Raw genomic sequence first — 17567 nt, 5'->3', positions numbered from 1 at the left:
CTAAATAGTTCCAAGTCAGCATCAGGTGAGGAAAAAGAGTTCCATAAGAGATTGAGAACATGCATTCTGTTGTGGACGGTTACATGCTTGTTGTGTTGTCACAAATGTGGCAGGGACGCCATTCATAAACCTAGCCTACAACACAGCCTACAACACAGTGAAATCTATTGTGATAAAATTATACTCATAACGTGCATGTGTCGTGCCGTCTGGGACTGGACCCAGCCACAGTGCCACACACTGTACTATTGGGCATGCAGGCACAGCGCTGAGCGCACTGATATAACAGACAGCAGCGCAAAATGTTTACACGTTTATTGAGATGAAAGTTCCAGTCCCCACTAGTCCCCACACAGTGACAGCACTCCATGTTTACGGCACGCACAGACAGACAGAATATTCTGTAGGCTATAATACTATTACACTGCACTGAAGTGTTTATGTGTTTTCTTAAGCAATTGATTAATGTACTCGTCCTCATTTCGATCAGGGCTTCAGTCTCCTCATTCGACCACGTCTATCCACGGTAACGGGACATCTTTGCGCTGCGTAAAATATGCTTTCTCCGTCTCCAACTGTGTTCAGCTCCTCCTTCGTTTTAATCGCAGCAAAGCTCTCTGGTATGAATGTGACATAAATCTCTTGGCACTGTCATCTCTACTCACAATCTATTTTATCATTGCCGATGCCACTCAACCGTTTCTATCCATCTCCCCTCTGCTACTCAGGTGGAAGAGCACATCACTGCATGCCTGGCTGACATCTCACAGTGGATGTCTTCTAACCACCTCAAGCTGAACCCAGACAAGACTGAGCTTCTCTTCTTCCCAGTCCTGCCCCATGGGGGGGCTAATTATTTCCATAGACAACATGTTGGTAACCTCTGTCCCAACAGCCAGGAACCTTGGTGTTGTCCTGGACAGTCACCTCTCGTTCAAAGCACGCATTACAGCCGTCACTCGATCCTGTAGTTTTATACTCTTATACTTTTATACCAGATATCAGTCATGTCAAAACTTGACTATTGTAACTCCCTCCTTACTGGGCTACCGGCACTTAAGCCTCTCCAATTAATCCAAAATGCCACAGCTCACTTGGTCGCTTGGTCATGCAACTTCCTCTTTCATCATGACCATACGTGTTTTTCTTCGCTCTGGCCTGTCAACTGATTCAAAGACACAGATTTTTACCAATGTTCTCTTTTTCCTACCTTAATGCACACAAGGGATTACATTGTTGATTACATTGTTGAAATTGAAAAAAATGAACTGGTAAAAAAGGAATTACAACAGGATTCACATAGTGATTTCTACCTAAGTGGCGGCAACAACAAAAACTTCACCAACAGAAAGCATCCTGGGCATGGCATTGGAGCAATTCACTCATTGCTAGCCCGAAGAAACAGACTCCAGCTTAGTAAAAACGTAAGATCTTTCTGTTTTATAATATTACAACTGGCAGGTTGAAAAGGCCCTCAGCTCTGAACTCGGTAGAATCTGCAGATGGCTGGCACGCTGATAATACACTTATACACCTGGGAAAAACGGAATCCATTCTCTTTGGATCAAATAGTAATCTCAGCAAGGCAGATGGCTTCTTGGTTAGAGTGGGTGACAATATTATCACACGGAAAGTGTGAAATTACCTACCTAGGTTCTTTCCGGTGTTAAAATGGCCACCATCGTAATCAAAAAAGTCAACCAAAGAACAAGATTCCTGTACAGGATCTCCTCACTGGTCAACAAAAACACCTTGAAGACCCTAACAGGAGCCCTCGTACAAGGCTTCTTCGACTATGCATGCACCTCTTGGTACCACAGCACCTCAAAGGACCAGGGTCCAGAGTGACTTCCCAAAACAAACTGCTACTACTACTTGGCCTCACTCCCCAAACCCACTTTGACAGGCTGGAATGGCTGACGACAGAGTACAGCATCTTGCAATGGGTCTGGTCCACAAGATTCAATACACCACCAAGATACCCATGTACCTGTCTAAATACTTCCTTAATGACAACAAAGTACACACCCACAACACCAGAGGGAGTTCAACAAACCATGTGCAACCCAGATTCTGCACAAACAAGGGACTACATAATTTTCGCCCCAATGCCACCAAAATGTGGAACGCCCTACCAACAGTCATTAAGACATGCGAATCCCTTGACTCCTTCAAAACACCAAACTGGCCCCGTAAAATCTGAATCTCTCACCCACCCCTTTTCCCCCCATTACTGTATAATGTATACGTTTTCTTTTCACCTCTTTTATGATGATTTCCTGTTCTTTGGCTATATAGAAGTGTATATTTGTACGTCTCTAAATCTAAGTTATGATGAATTGAACAACAACTTTATTGGATCGTCCACTCACTGTTAACAGTTTTTGTATCGAGTTGTGCTTGAAATGTACTGTAATTCTGCAAACTATTAATAAATACTTCAATCAATCAATTAATCAGTCTTCAACCAGCCAAAATTCTCACATGTATCCCCCTTCTCCGCTCCCTCCATTGGCTCCCGGTCTCTGCCCGCACAGACTACAAAACTCTGATGCTGGCATTCAAAGCAACCAAAGGTATGGCACCCCTATATCTTGCAAGTCTGATCGAACCCTACAAACCCTCCCACTCGCTCAGATCAGCCAAAGCAGGGAAGCTGGTAGTACTGTACCTTCACTAAAAACACCGGGACATGGCTCCACACGTACCAAACTCTTCTCCCTTCTGGCTCTAAAACTATGGAATGCACTTCCCATTGCAATCAGAAATGCAGACGCACTCCCAATCTTCCGCCGTAGGCTGAAAACCCACCTGTTCAGACTCCATCTTAGCCCATAGCACTTGCCCTAGCCCCGACGACCTTACAGGCGTATGCAAAGGCTCAACTTTGTTTCTAACTTACATAGCATTTTATGTATAGACATAGCACTATATAATATATATGCATAGTAGGTTCTTAGCTTATGTATGATTCATGATGACTATGTATATGATGTATTACCATGTTTATTACCATCTCCTAGGCCTTTAAAGCAATAAGACACTTTAGTAGAGGTTTGGGTTGTGTAGTAGTTACCTTGTAGTAGTCAAATTGATTAGAAATTAATAATATAAAATAGCATATCATTGACTTCCATTGTACGATGAAACTACTCTCAAAGTCACTCTTTTAGCACATAAAAGAACGCAAACAAAGCTGATTCTGAAAATATATAACAATTAATTTTCTTATCTAATGTACAACAAAGTCTCACCAATTGGACTAATTCATGTCCTCATGTCAAGGTAACTACACAACAAAGTGTTCTTGTTGACGATAGAAAAGAAGAAAAAAACTGCACTTATAACATAGAATTCAACTTTTTCCATTTCTTTTCTGTTTTTGGAGCTCCCATATGTGTTTTCTATCCCCACAAATAACCAATTTTGAACAATCAGGCTTTCATATCATATCAGGTGCTTTAATAGAAATTGCTCTCAGGAACAGCTCAACTGATTTTGGCGTCATCGTGATGTCATCAATGTCACCCTACATTGTATAATTCCTCCTCTTCTTAAGTATTCAGTTCCAAATTTGCATTTCCACTTTGTTTACAATGTCCACCATTGTCGATTTTCCAAGCTGGCATGGAATGGAAACAACCTGGTTTTATCTAGCATCAGTATTATAATGACTCAAATATTAAATAATCTGCATATCAGCACCCCCACCACCTCAGGACATTGTGGTACTGCAGCTAAAACTGCTTTCAAAGTCCAGAAAGAAATGACAAGGCCTGGTTATATCAGTGGTGATTGAGGCTCAAACCATTAGAAATAACTTTGAGGGACATAGACAATATGATATTAAATATTAAAAGCCGTTTTAGAAAGTATGTTATTTGCGCTTTAAGACAATAGGACAATATTGTCACACTAGTCAGTGTCATCGCTACCTGTGCTAATTAGGCAGGTTTGTTTGAACATAACTTGATGCCAACCTATTGTTCCAACTCCCTTTCCCCTATTTTTAGTATTGTTAAACATAATAGGAAATAAAAAAGATTTTAAATGCAAAGCAAGAACTGATGACATTCGCACTGTGACAGTTCTATTGATTTTGCCAGTAATAAAGCCAGTGTAATATAATGCCTTTCATTTTGTTAGAGAAGGTGACGATATCTCATTTTACAATCATGCTCTTCAGTGGCAATTTACATTACAGATTTTGTCGTCTGGGTGAATAGCCAGCTTGATCCTAATTAAGGCGGCCTGATCTAAATGCTTATCTTTGAAAAGCAGGGATTGGCAAGCAGCCCAGCTTCCAGGATTTGGGGGTTTTCATATATATTTTACAGTATGTAAAGAAGAAGAATATCGAACCCAACTACAGTAGTGTTCTTTTTATATTCCAAGGTTTTAGTATTAATCTCATTTCCATAAACAATTATGAATAACCTCTGATTTATATTTAATGCCATCATTATCTATTGGTTTTATTTTTCAGTTGTGTTAGTAATATAATATCATATCAAGAGTGTTTCAAATATAATTAGATCTCAGTACAGATAAAGTCTATGGGGATAATTCTATATCCACAAACCTAAGTGTATTTCCTGATCAGAGAATTGGACGTGATAAGCCCTGATGTGTCTGCTCTGCTCCTACACAGTGTGTAGCTCCAACGAAGGCAATTATCTTAAAAAAACACGAATTAATTTCCTGGGAAACTATCTAACTATAAATGCACCATGTCTCTCTCTCTCTGTCTGTCTGTCAGTCAGTGCGGTTGTAATGCAGGTAACTTGAGAACCGTTTGCTCCACCGACTTCAAATTTGACACACGCATTATGTGTTAAATATATAGCACAATATATTTAACACATATTGAGCAATATGACCCCTTATCCCTAAACTAATTTTTTACTATTTTGAAAAATGTCTGATATCAACATGAACTAAATAGTGGATGTTTAGCTTTATTTTCATTCAAAAGAACTGCTGTTGAAGGGTGACATCTGTACAATATACCAATAAACTGTCCTATCTAAAGCCCTCTGTCTCCTCTGTGGGTTCAGCAATTGATCTGAAGTTGTACATGCCATTTTGCACTTTTCCCAAATTACAGTACAGTACAGTACAGTACAGTACAGTACAGTACAGTACAGTACAGTACAGTACAGTACAGTACAGTACAGTACAGTACAGTACAGTACAGTATAATGAAGTACCGTACCTTACTACGAAGTACAGTACAGCACAGTACTACGAAATACAGTACTACGAACAGCACAGCACAGCACAGCACAGCACAGCACAGTACAGTACAGTACAGTACAGTACAGTACAGTACAGTACAAGTACCCTCGCCACATGGACAGACTGAAACAATGGTGGCAAAGAAAGTTTTATGGACTTTTGTGTATGCTGAGCAAGTTTGATTTGGAACTGACCATCCTGCTAGGAGGAGTTTGTGACACGTGAAAATGGCATTTTGGCAAAATGCCACAATACATTAAAAATGGCTGACTTCCTTTTTGGTTTAGGACTTTAGGTCATGGCGCCAAGAGACCTTTTTGTAAGTCGGGAAAATGATACAGGTGTCTACCAATTTGCATACATGTGGGGCTTAAAGCACAAATTTTTGTAGGGGTTGCTATTGAGCCATGATTAGACCACTTGTGATGTGTGTGCAAACTGCAAAGTTGTGCAACTTTTGGAGTACATTTAGCGCCTCAAAAAAACTTTTAATTTGTGCAAAGAACAATCTTTGCCTTTTCTTTTTCTTTTTTTTTCTTACATTTTTATCCCACGATTTTGTAACCCAGTTTTCTTTTCACCCAGTGCCAATTATCTAATGTAATCCTGGGCGCTACACTTCCTATGCCAACCTGGGGGGGCAGCAGACTGACCTTATGCCTCCTTCTATGCATGAGGAGTCCAAGCTGCTTCTTTTCACCTGACAGAGGGGAATTTCCCCGGCCGGACGTAGCGCGTGGAAGGGACACGTTATTCCGACCAGTTCCTTTCCCCTCCATCAGGCGCCCCGGCTGGCCAGGGGGAGGTAGTTTTAGAGACCAGGATTACAGCATGTTTTTGTGAGGGTACCTACCCTAGGGGACACATGCAAACTCCACACAGAAAATCTTTGCCTTTTCAATAGGGCTTTGCACAACTGTCCACAGTGCTCGGGCCCTAATAATTATTATTATCATAATTTAGGATAGCTAATAATAATAATAGCTCAAATTTATATAGCGCTTTTCTAAATACCCAAAGCTCTTTACATAGGAACACTAGGAACAGACTTTAATAAGAAAAAAAAAAAAAAAAAAAAATCTCACATGGAACTCAGACCAGCCTCTCCTCTTTAGCGTATTTAAAAAGAACGTTTTTGCTACTCACCAAAACAAAGGCGGGTTGTGTCATTAGAAAGCCTACTTTCCTTAGTGGACACACTCTGAGCCCCCCACCACACGTATAAACGGTACTTTTTGGCCAGAAAGGGATTTTTTTTCACAAAATATTCTCTATGAGGCAGTTATCTGGGCAATATCGGTAGAGGGCGCATTGGAGTAAACAAAATCCCTTTTTGGCCAAAAAGTACTGTTTATACGTGTGGTGGGGGGCTTAGAGTGCATCCACTAAGGAAAGTAGGCATTCTAATGACACAACCCGCCTTTGTTTTGGTGAGTAGCAAAAATGTTCTTTTTATTTACGCTAAAGAGGAGAGGCTGGTCTGAGTTCCATGTGAGAGTTAAAAGCGAAAGTAGCATAGGACCAGAGCTACATTTAGGATAACACTACTTTTACAATGCTAAAGGCTCTTCTCAGTAAGCTTAATGTATGCCGATCATATGATTATATATCATAATCATATACTGTAAGTATATATTGGGCTTAACAGAATTGAAATTCCGCAACAATTGTTTGAGCCATATAGTTGTCTAAATATATACCATAATGATGCTTGATGAATGAACATGCTGGTAGGCATGTTTGATGTTTACAAACTTGTTCATAACAAAAGACAGTCATGCCATGATGTAGAGCTTTTATTTCTCTCCACAAGCAGACTCATTGCTCTCGTGCATGTGAATATTAAACATAGTACTGTAATAGATAGCAAAAATGACACCCACATAATTTAATGTTTTCATTAAAATAAATTATATCTAAGGGCTGAGCTTAATGTCAATCAATCATAAGCAATGTGTTTATGTCAAACCTTACTCTACATTAACAAATTAACACAAAAATAGACTTACCCAGTTGACTGTCATAGATGGCATGCATATCGTCTTGATTCTGAAAAGCCAGAAAGAATAATTCTGTATCAGTTAAAGTAACTAAATAAGTATCAGACATGTTCACACTCACAGAATGGCCTACATCAGGGGTGACCAAAAGGTAGATGACATAAAAAGTGCCTGTCAGCTCAAACCCATAATGCAATACTTTGTTTTCAAGAGTGTTGCTGCGCACAAATGTCGGTATATTACAAATGAAATGCAAAAAAACTCTACCTATTCAATTTCTCCCCTTTCCCATTCCAAGTGCATTTGTCTTAAATGGAATGCCAGCGCCGCGCTATTCCAAAGCCATTTTCAGCAATGGGTATTATAATGTTTTCAGTGAGTAGATCTTGTTGAGCTGGTCATTTTGAAAGTAGCTCTCATGTCAAAAAAGAGTGGACACCCCTGGCCTACATATTAGCTACATCCACCTCCTGGTATTAAAAGCTGGCGTGCAAATGGTTTGAAATGGATTTGGATGAGACATCATAAAATAGAAAATCTAGGCCCATTTTGTCACTCATTTAGTCTTTTGTGGGACTAAACCCCACTGGTTTATTTGGGAAAAGAACAATTAATACTCCATTTCATTAGCCGGTCCTAATTGTGTGGGTTTTGTGCCTGCAGCATTTAAGCTCTGAGGCAGCACTCGGCTCAATTAAAGCATTGAGCACAGTTCCACCTCCACAGCTGTCACCGTCAGTGCAGGCAGCAGACCATAGAGGGATGAGTAAATCAATCACAACCCAAGCAACTTTGAAGCATTGTCTTTTCACCTCAATCTTACAGAGGAAGTCTCTCAGTCTTTGCAAAGAGGGAAAGCATGCCAGTTCCTACAGTTTCCAGAACTCCACAACTGCAGAGTATTAATAGATAATGACAAACTGAAACATGTTTTGATTTATGACTTTCTCTAGACTAACAACCATTCCACACCAAAGCTTCAGAGAGCTTTAGAGAGAAGTTAACTAAGCCATAAATTCAAACTCAGGTTTGGGACACGAGTATTTGCAACAGCATCACAGGAAATTGGTGGTGGTCATCAAATTGATCAATCTACAGTACACTAGTAACACTACAGCAGGGTTGGGAAGTAACGGATTACATGTAATCCGTTACTGTAATCAGAGTAAAAAAAAAACGTAACTGTAACGTCTTAGAGTACATTTTAAAATGTGTAATCTGGATTACAGTAACGGGGGTGTTGTAACGGGGGTTACATGAGGATTACATTCTCCCCTTCCCCTCATTAATTTTACAAACAAGTTATAAATTATTATAACACCAAACGGAATGGATTGGAGTTGAGCGCAGCGCGCACCTCTCTGACTCTGTGTAAAATCCTCACAGTGGAGGCTGCTGCTGGCGGTGTTGCCAATTTGCGAGAGAAATAAGCAACCAGGTCTATGAAAACAAGCCCAAAAGAAGCGACTATAAAAGGCCACACGAGCACTTCAAAGCTATATATATCGTCCATTAAACAATGTGCATATTTATATATGTTGGCTATTTGAAAATAGACGATCTACAAGCTCACAACCGTTCTACCATTATTTACAAGCAACCAATGTGGCTTATAATAATCAGACCAGGCAACACTGCAGAGATACTAAATAGGAGAGCATATGATATATTGGATTAGGGATAAATAATGGGTAGCGCAGTCTTCTCTTTTAGGTCAAATACAATGAGGCTTTTTATTTAAAGAGTAGCCTACGGGGTATAAATATAATTGTATAGGGCTGAGTTATTTGTAGACTATATAAATTAGTCTTTACTGTCTAGTCAATGTTTTAAACTCATGCCATGTCTATCTAAATGAGTGTCAGCCAGGAATGTCAAAAAGAGTTTTTATTTGCCACTTTGACCACACATGGATGAAGTTGTTGGTTGTCAAAGTTGTTGGTTGTTGTCAATCAAACAATCAAAATGGTTCTGTAGGTCAAGATGCATTTTTCTTATGATCTGTTATAAGTTGACACAATGACTCTACAGTAATGTAACTGTTCAGAGAGGTCAAATTCTTAACAATGAAATGACCTTAACCATATTTCAGTTGTCCTTATCTTAATTTCATAGGCTCAACATTCTTGTCTATCAATGGTAAAACTTGTATTATCTAATTAAATTGAGTTTTACTTAAAAGTAATCGAAAAGTAACTGAAAGTAACTTGTAGTTACTTTTTAAATTGAGTAATCGGGATTACGTTACTGACTACATTTTTTAGCAAGTAACTTGTAACTGTAGGGGATTCCTTTTTAAAAGTAACCCTCCCAACCCTGCACTACAGTATCTAACTAAGGTCAGCCAATATGAAAAAAAAAGCCACATAAATTCTGCCAATTTCTATTAGGAGAAAGGGAGGCACTGGAGCAACTCAGACAGTTTAAGCCCTTATTTTAAAGGATCACTTTTCAACGTATCTTCATATAATTGGTCTTCACTAATGTTAAAATAATAAAATACAAAAGAAAATCTACTCAGTCTGTGTCTCATAGGAGGGCTGTGGGCAGTTCAGAAACCTGTCCACCAGTGACATCATTGTTAGGAAGATTATTATAAAAAAAAATTATTTGTATTATCGGGAGAAACACAGCTTCCATTATCGCATTTCAACATTTCAGGAATAGAAAGCCTGCAGTTTCTATTAGCTTGGATTCCCCATCGATGATGTTACTGGTGATGAACATTAGCGAGGACCAATTATATGAAGGTAGGTAAAAAAAAGTGGTGAAGTAGTCTTTTAAAAGGTTGTAGCAGATATAAAGCTGCCTTTGTCAGGGTCAACATGGTCACTGAGTAGTATTACTACTCACAGACATGGACCCTCACAGTACAACAGGAAAAAGCCCTGGATGGAGTCTACACAAGAATGCTACGAATGGCACTAGGTGTCACATGGACGGACCGCATCAGAAATGTGGACCTCTATGGGGACCTACCACGCGTCACGGACAAAGTCAGAGAGAGAAGGATGAGACTGGCAGGGCACTGCGTCAGGCACCCAGAATTTGAGGCAAGTAAATTGACCCTATGACCCAGGGCAAAGCCAGGAGGGGAAAGGAGCGTACCACCTATGTAGATGTGCTGCGGCGCGACAGCTTGGCTAACAACACTGCAGAGCTCAAGAACCTGATGTTGGATAGGAATTTGTGGAGGGCAGCGATCCAGGAATCCCAAGTCGGTGACTCGGTGTTGGCTAGACCTCACTCTCGCAGCAACTAATTGCTATCAAACCCACTGTAATTGGACAGAGCATGAGAGAGCATACATTTGTTAATTCCTTTTCATAATCAATTCCTTTGAATGTTTGAAACCACACTTTTCATCATGAGAAACAAAATGATTGCACCAAAAGGCAAATTGCATGTCAGCTGTTTGGACACTATAATGCAAAGGGTTAATTTAACAGAATATTTAGTGACAACGATGCATTAATTTACTACCAAACTACAGTATACTGAGGTGATCGGTAGATACTAAGTTTAGCCATTTATCTACAGATAAAGACAGCAACTGTGACAGGAAGAGAGGCAGGAACAGGATTGGATCAGCAGTCTTCAGAGGAGATCACAGCAGTCCAACAGAATGAATCAAGGTGGCTGGCTACAGTGATGTATTGAATGGGTTTGAAGCCGTAGCCAATTAAACTGATTTTCAGGGCGCTCAGTCTCATACTCACTTTGGCCATATGTATTGCTAGCATAGAATTCACACGTATGCGCTCTCACACACACACACACACACACACACACACTTGACAAGGCGTTAGTCTATAAATCTTTTCTCTGTAAATTATTTCATGATCAATGGCAGACAGTACAAGTTGGGCATCATTTTCACCATTAGTGAGAGATGAATTGTTCCCGTTGCCCTACATACACCTCTGTACCCATGTAGTGCTTCCATGCAGGACTCTCCCTAATCCCATTTGACAGCAAGCTGTCAGCCATTTGCAGTGAGGTCTAGTACAAACGCACTGGTGTTAAAAAATAAATTACACTGAGTGCAGCCTCTATTCTGTCCATATTGAGCTTTAGTCTTACTCTCCTCATTGACTGATTTAGATCTGAGCAGGAAAGAGACACCGCACTAATGATATAGACAGAGAGACAGACACTAATGATATACAGACAGACAGACACTAATGATATACAGACAGAGAGACAGACAGTCTTAATACGTTTGACAGCTCTCTCATGGAACATCGCAACATGGTCTGCACCATGGTGAGTTCTTTGATTGTGTGTACTCTACAGTGTACACTCATCAGTAACAATGCTGAGTCTATAATGATTGGTATGCAAGTGAGGACACCTGTGGAGGCAACAATTAGACCCCTGCCTTTGACTTGTAAGTTATAAAGATGGCTTGCTGCCCTATGCTACATCTTTCGCTCCATGAAGCCCCTGATGCTCAAGTATTGATATCTGTGACCACATCATCATGCCACGGTACCTTTCCTTTCAGTAAGGGCATTCATTATTAGCCTGGGTTCCAGCCTGCTTCGCTGCATTCCGAGATTTGTTTCAGTAAGTAATCACTACCGTAGTTTGATTCAGTAGTCCACTCCACTGTAAGGTTCAGTAAAAACTGATGGCTGTGTGGGATGAGTTTAGTTGAATGATACGTTCAAATTGTCAGACTCCCGAAATTATTATTATCCTACTATTATAATTGGAATGTCCACGCTGTATTGTTTGTCAGGGATTGCCCAGCACATGACCACTCCACTTGCCTCCAAACTTGCCACATAATATTGATCAGTGCTCTGGTTCTGACCTAGGCTTATTTCGCTCCACCTTGAATGCACTTACATAATGTATTATGTACATTAACCCATTCAAGCCTGCCATCGAAATTTATAAAATGTCTTCTAAGAATAGCAGACCTACAAGCTATGAGCTTGTATATCTGCTATTTTTCAATAGCTAAATTATAACATAATGTTTAAAACACCAAAAGTGTTCCCGCCCAAAATGGGTTAATATAAAACTCCATCATTCAGGCCAGAGACTAAATGTTTTTATAATCGTCATGGGGGCCCCAGAGCAGCTTTTAACATTGATCCAGTTGCTATTCAAAGCCTACGTATGTCACCACCAGCTATGGGATGTTAAAACTCCTCTCCATTTACCTCGGTTCAAAGCAGCATTTTCAAACCACCATAACTCAGAATCTACGAGCGCTGTCCTTGGTGATCGTCAGCCATCCAAAGTTCGGATGACATTTGTGACTGTCTCGCATCGCTCCCGACATGTAAATGTTTCTGGCGACAGGTAAACCGTGTGCGCTAATGCTAATGCTAGCCCAATGGTCACAGTGAGTGTGTGCAGCGACGTAGAGTCTGTGGGGGCCACGGGGCCATGGCCCCCATGAAGAATCCTAGGGCCCCTTTCGGCCCCCATGAAGATTTTCGTGGACATTTTACATTTACATTACATATTTTCTGGGAATTCCGAACATTTTGGACCTCTCCGCCGGCAATCTGAGAATCCCATCGTCACATATTCGGGAAAACAGCGCCTCCCCTGTTGTTCCTCAGGCAACAGTCTGTCTTGAGAGACACCGGCCGTCCAAGAGGTGTTAAAAAGTGCTAATCGGGTTTCTTTTGTAGTTGTTCTTGAGGCGTGACATAATAACACTGATCAAGAATTCACCAAAGAGACCTAACCACAGACTAGTGAGACTACACACTGACTCGAGAAAAGACCCATATCGTCCAAAATAGGCTGATCAGTCGCTGTCTGTGTATAGGCTAATTCATTGGTAAAAGTATGCTAAAGAACTCATTTTTAGACCATTTGGGAAATAAATAAATCCGCGGCGGCGGCCTCGCTTCGCTCGGCCGCGACAGTCCCTCCCAACGCAATTCTGTAGCCTACCCAAAGGTAAAACGCACCCGCCGCCTATGATCTCTCTCTCTCTCTCTCCCCCCCCTCCGTATCTCTCTATATCTCTATATCTCCCTCTCTCTCTCTCTCTCTCTCTCCCTCTCTATATCTCCCCCTCTCTCTCTCTCTCTCTCTCTCATATAATAATATAGTCCTGAAAGTCCTCACCTTGGCTTGGACATTGGCGGCGGGGGGGGGGGGGGGGGGGGGGGGGGGGGGGAGGAGGCGATGCTGCGGGGGGGGGGGGGGGGGGGGGGGGGCCCTTGAGGATTGATCAAACTCTTCGGCTCTGAGTGTGTGCATGGGGCTACAGCGGGGAGGAAACCGAGACTCTTAAAGTGGACACACGACACAGGTGCTGGCATAGGTTAACTACATTATGCTACCAGCTACTAGTCGGGTTCAATTTCAAATATTTTTGCATCTCTATACATCTCTGAAACTTTGACTGTAATTGCCAATTACTGTAGTTAGTAGTTCACTCGATTAAGAATGTGCATGGCGAATAAAACTGTGTGTATGTGTGTGTGTTTGTGCTACGACTCCGAGTGTTAATTTTCAACACCTGCCTACTGCATATTAAGGTGAATAGAGAACTCCAAGCCTCTACAATTTAACCCACCATTCCCTGAAGTAATTTGGAGCCAAGCTGCAAGCATATTCATACAATAACTAATGCTGATAACTTAACATGCACTGTGAGGCCCGGTTAGGAAATATTTTGTGAAACATTTTACTGGTTTGACGTATAACAATAATTCCTATTCATATAACTAAGAAAACATATTGCATTAGACTTGCACTTGCAGGTCTCCTCATTGCCCTGCATGGCCATAGCCTGCTCCTGCATGATTTCTCACAGGGCCCATTGTAGCTGCTATTACACCCTGAGGTCAGACTGAGGTATCAGCCTGGGCAAGTTCTTCCCTAGCGGTTATTTCATTGTCCTAAACTGGTGTCCTTCCATCGAAGGCTTTCAGCACCTATGTGACAGTTAAATGGAAAATGAACTGCATTTATAGCCTTCTGCTTTGTCTAGTCTTCGTAGACCACTCAAATGCGCTTTCCGTTTTATTATTGTATGGGTCTGTTACTCTGTTTTATTGTTCTCTGGCTGGCCATTTTCATATGCTGCAGACTCTGTGCAGAGTGCTGTTGTGGATTGGTTTATTGCTTCCAGGGCCGATTGACCAATCAGAGTCAAGATGCATCTACTTAAGAGCTGTCAACAGTGCCCGTGGCACCCAGCAGCACTTTTCTGGTTGCCCATAATCTCGTCATGTTCTGTTATTCACTATTATAACATTCACTCTTGTTGTGTGAGTTAGGTTAGGTTTATGTTCCTTTATCCCACGATTTTGTAACCCAGTTTTCTTTTCACCCAGTGCCAATTATCTAATGTAATCCTGGGCGCTACACTTCCTCTGCCAATTTGGGGGGGCAGCGGACTGACCTCATGCCTCGTTCTATGCAGGAGTCCAAGCTGCTTCTTTTCACCTGACAGAGGGGAATTTCCCCGGCCGGACGTAGCGCGTGGAAGGGACACGTTATTCCGACCAGTTCCTTTCCCCTCCATCAGGCGCCCCGGCTGGCCAGGGGGAGGTAGTTTTAGAGACCAGGATTACGGCATGTTTTTGTGAGGGTATCTACCCTAGGGGACACGGGGAGAACATGCAAACTCCACACAGAAAGGCCCTTTCGCCAACCCCCGCCTCGGGTATGGGCACTGATGACGCGGAGGAGGGAACACGCCGCCAGTGCCCACAGCGTCCCCAGCGGGAATCGAACCCAGGACCTTCTAGCTGTGAGGCGACAGCACTACCAACTGTGCCACCGTGCCCCTTTAGGTTTATGTTCCATGTTAGAATTAGTTTGAAACAGTTTTTGCTGCAATTTAATTTCGTGTTGATTAGGTAAGGTAGGAGATGTAAAATCAAGAATAGGCTTAGGTTGGAACTTGGAATATACAATTTGTAAAAGTGGAATCCTCAATAAAAATCACACCCATGTGAACTGAGTGGTGCAACTCCCCTCTCTCTCTCTCTCTCATTAGCAGACAACAGAGCAGCACTATCTCTCTCTCTGTTTCTGGCACAGCGCCCCTACTGGTACTAATAGTCATATACTAGTGCTCAGATACACATAGGCGGGTGAACACAGACATTGCTGGTTGTAGGAGTGGTTGCACCACTCAAAAGAATCTCCTTCACATTCACCCAAGCCACAACAGCAGAACACGTTGTGTTACTGTGCACACATAAAGACACACAGCCAAGAGGAGCTAGGGATCGAAACTTCATGCTCCCAGACGGCTCTACCTCCTGAGGACCTGCACCACTATGGCCCAGCTCTTCCCCAGAAGAAACACAGGAATAGGATACATTTATTTAGGTTTTTAATCGTATTATGGTTTGTTAATCGTATATGCTGAACCTAGGTACCACTGACACTTTTTAAAGGTCAGACAGGCTACTGCTTCACAAACAAACACATATAGTCTGTCAGTCTCCAGGCATACCCACCTCACCTCTCTCTGCCTCATGGCAAACTTTCACCCTACCTCTGCTTAGCTTACTGCAGTTCATTCCAAAGTTGGAGGACCTAATTGGTGCAGGTAGATCACCATTCAAGAGGCAGTCCTTAACCCTAGCTGTCACACTTTCACATTATGCTGACCATGAATGCTAGGGCTAACTGCCCCGAAATCTGCTGCGTCAATGCACTCAGCCCCGGCCCTGATCTAAACAAAATACAAAACACTCAGGAGTCAGGAGGGCCAAGTCGGCTCTGAAATTGGGCTAATAGTATGTCTCTGGCCAGCAGTACGTCTCCAACTCTCCATGTCTTACGGTTTTCTTATTATTCAGCTCAGTTGCAGGTTATTTTGTAAAATATAGTATGAAAATATGTACGGCCACCATTGAGAAATATTAAAATCATATGCCCCAAATTATTAAACAGCTATGGTAGCGTTGAAACAATCTACAAGGAAAATGTCTTATTTGTTCAGTTTGTTGAACAACTGCTCCAAGTTTTTCATGTCAGGACAGTTTCCCTCATTAAAAGTTGCAATGTCTGATCTATGTAGTAATGCTTATGGAATATTCATATGCACATCCAAACCCTAAGTAGGCCAGGTGCTGGATAACTACAACATCTGTGAGTTTGACATGCTGTACTACACTGATGAAGACAGAATGTTAGCATAACCATGAAGACATTGATGAAGAATTTTTACCGCGGCAACTTGGTAAACTGGCGAGTTCTCCGGTATTCCATTATACCTCCCGGCTCTCGGTTTTGGGGGGCTTTTCAGAGTAAAATCTGCTTCATCTGCTGGGCCTTTATTTTGAAACATTCCGGGGCATAAAACATTAACTATGTTGTCTGAACTATTTAGTCGTGTGAAAAAAGAACTTCTTAAGACTGTGTCCATTGATATGTGGAAAGACATGCCTTCTAGTAAAGACATTTCTGAAGGACATCAGAAAGTGATTTTGCTTTAGAAATACATCTACAACACATCTATCATTTAGAAACCTCTGAACCTTTTCAGTGCAAAGTGAGAGTGAACGCAGGTGTTTCGCCTCTCTTTTAGATTCAATACTGGAAGAGCGTGCGTGTGTGTGTGCGTGCTTGCCTAACAGCATTTTTCTCTGATATGTGGAAGATGAAAAAGTGTCAATAGAAGGTGTGAACCCCCCATTGACATGACAGAAACAGCTGACAGGGGAAAGTAATTTCTCATTACAGTAACACTAAGCACCTCTGTCAAGAGCTTTACTGTCAACGTTTTCTCACACCAATAAGTAGAGCAACCACAAACGTTAATTATTGATGGAATACCAGTTACCAGCTAAAGGACCATCCGCTACTTGAGCACCAGGGATTTATATTGCAGAGCAAACAAGCCTTTTGATCTGGAACCCATTGAAACGTTGATCCATCTATTTAAAAAGGACAGAGCGTCTATAAAAATAATAAAGGCGGGAGAGCCAGTTTGATAAGGTTTGGCTGCCCCTTGTCCATTACCTGAGTAGAAACGATTAATAGACAGGATACCATTGATATGGTTGACTGTACGCCATTTTCTTTTTAGATGTTTTCCATGAGCTTTCTATCATCTTATTATAGTATGCAGTGTCACTGAGCAGTATGGGTGGGAGGGTTAAGGGATTTCTTTCTTATTTTTTTTTTTTCTTTCATTTTGTTTCATAAAAAAAGTATTTCATATCATAATGTTTGTAATAATTTATAATATAAAAAATAAAGGCATGTACAGGTTGGGGACAAAAGGAAGGGGTTCATTTTTTTTTATCCCACGATTTTGTAACCCAGTTTTCTTTTCACCCAGTGCCAATTATCTAATGTAATCCTGGGCGCTACACTTCCTCTGCC

The 17567-nt window shown here is 41.4% G+C and overlaps 1 protein-coding gene across 2 annotated transcripts in view; it reads right to left on the bottom strand.

Annotated features, from left to right (window-relative positions):
- b3glcta (beta 3-glucosyltransferase a) overlaps window positions 1-17567 on the bottom strand; it is a 65315-nt gene that overhangs the window by 37895 nt on the left and 9853 nt on the right. For both annotated transcript variants that reach the window (XM_083773332.1, XM_083773331.1), the window contains exon 3: window positions 7248-7287. In XM_083773332.1, the coding sequence (XP_083629458.1) occupies window positions 7248-7287 (40 nt within the window). The remainder of the gene's footprint in view (window positions 1-7247; window positions 7288-17567) is intronic.

Source organism: Protomyctophum parallelum, assembly GCF_964188405.1.
Source record: "Protomyctophum parallelum genome assembly, chromosome: 9".
In the NCBI taxonomy this organism is placed as follows: Eukaryota; Metazoa; Chordata; class Actinopteri; order Myctophiformes; family Myctophidae; genus Protomyctophum; species Protomyctophum parallelum.
Note: the sequence above shows the minus strand (reverse complement) of the source record. Positions and strands in the feature narration are given on the sequence as shown.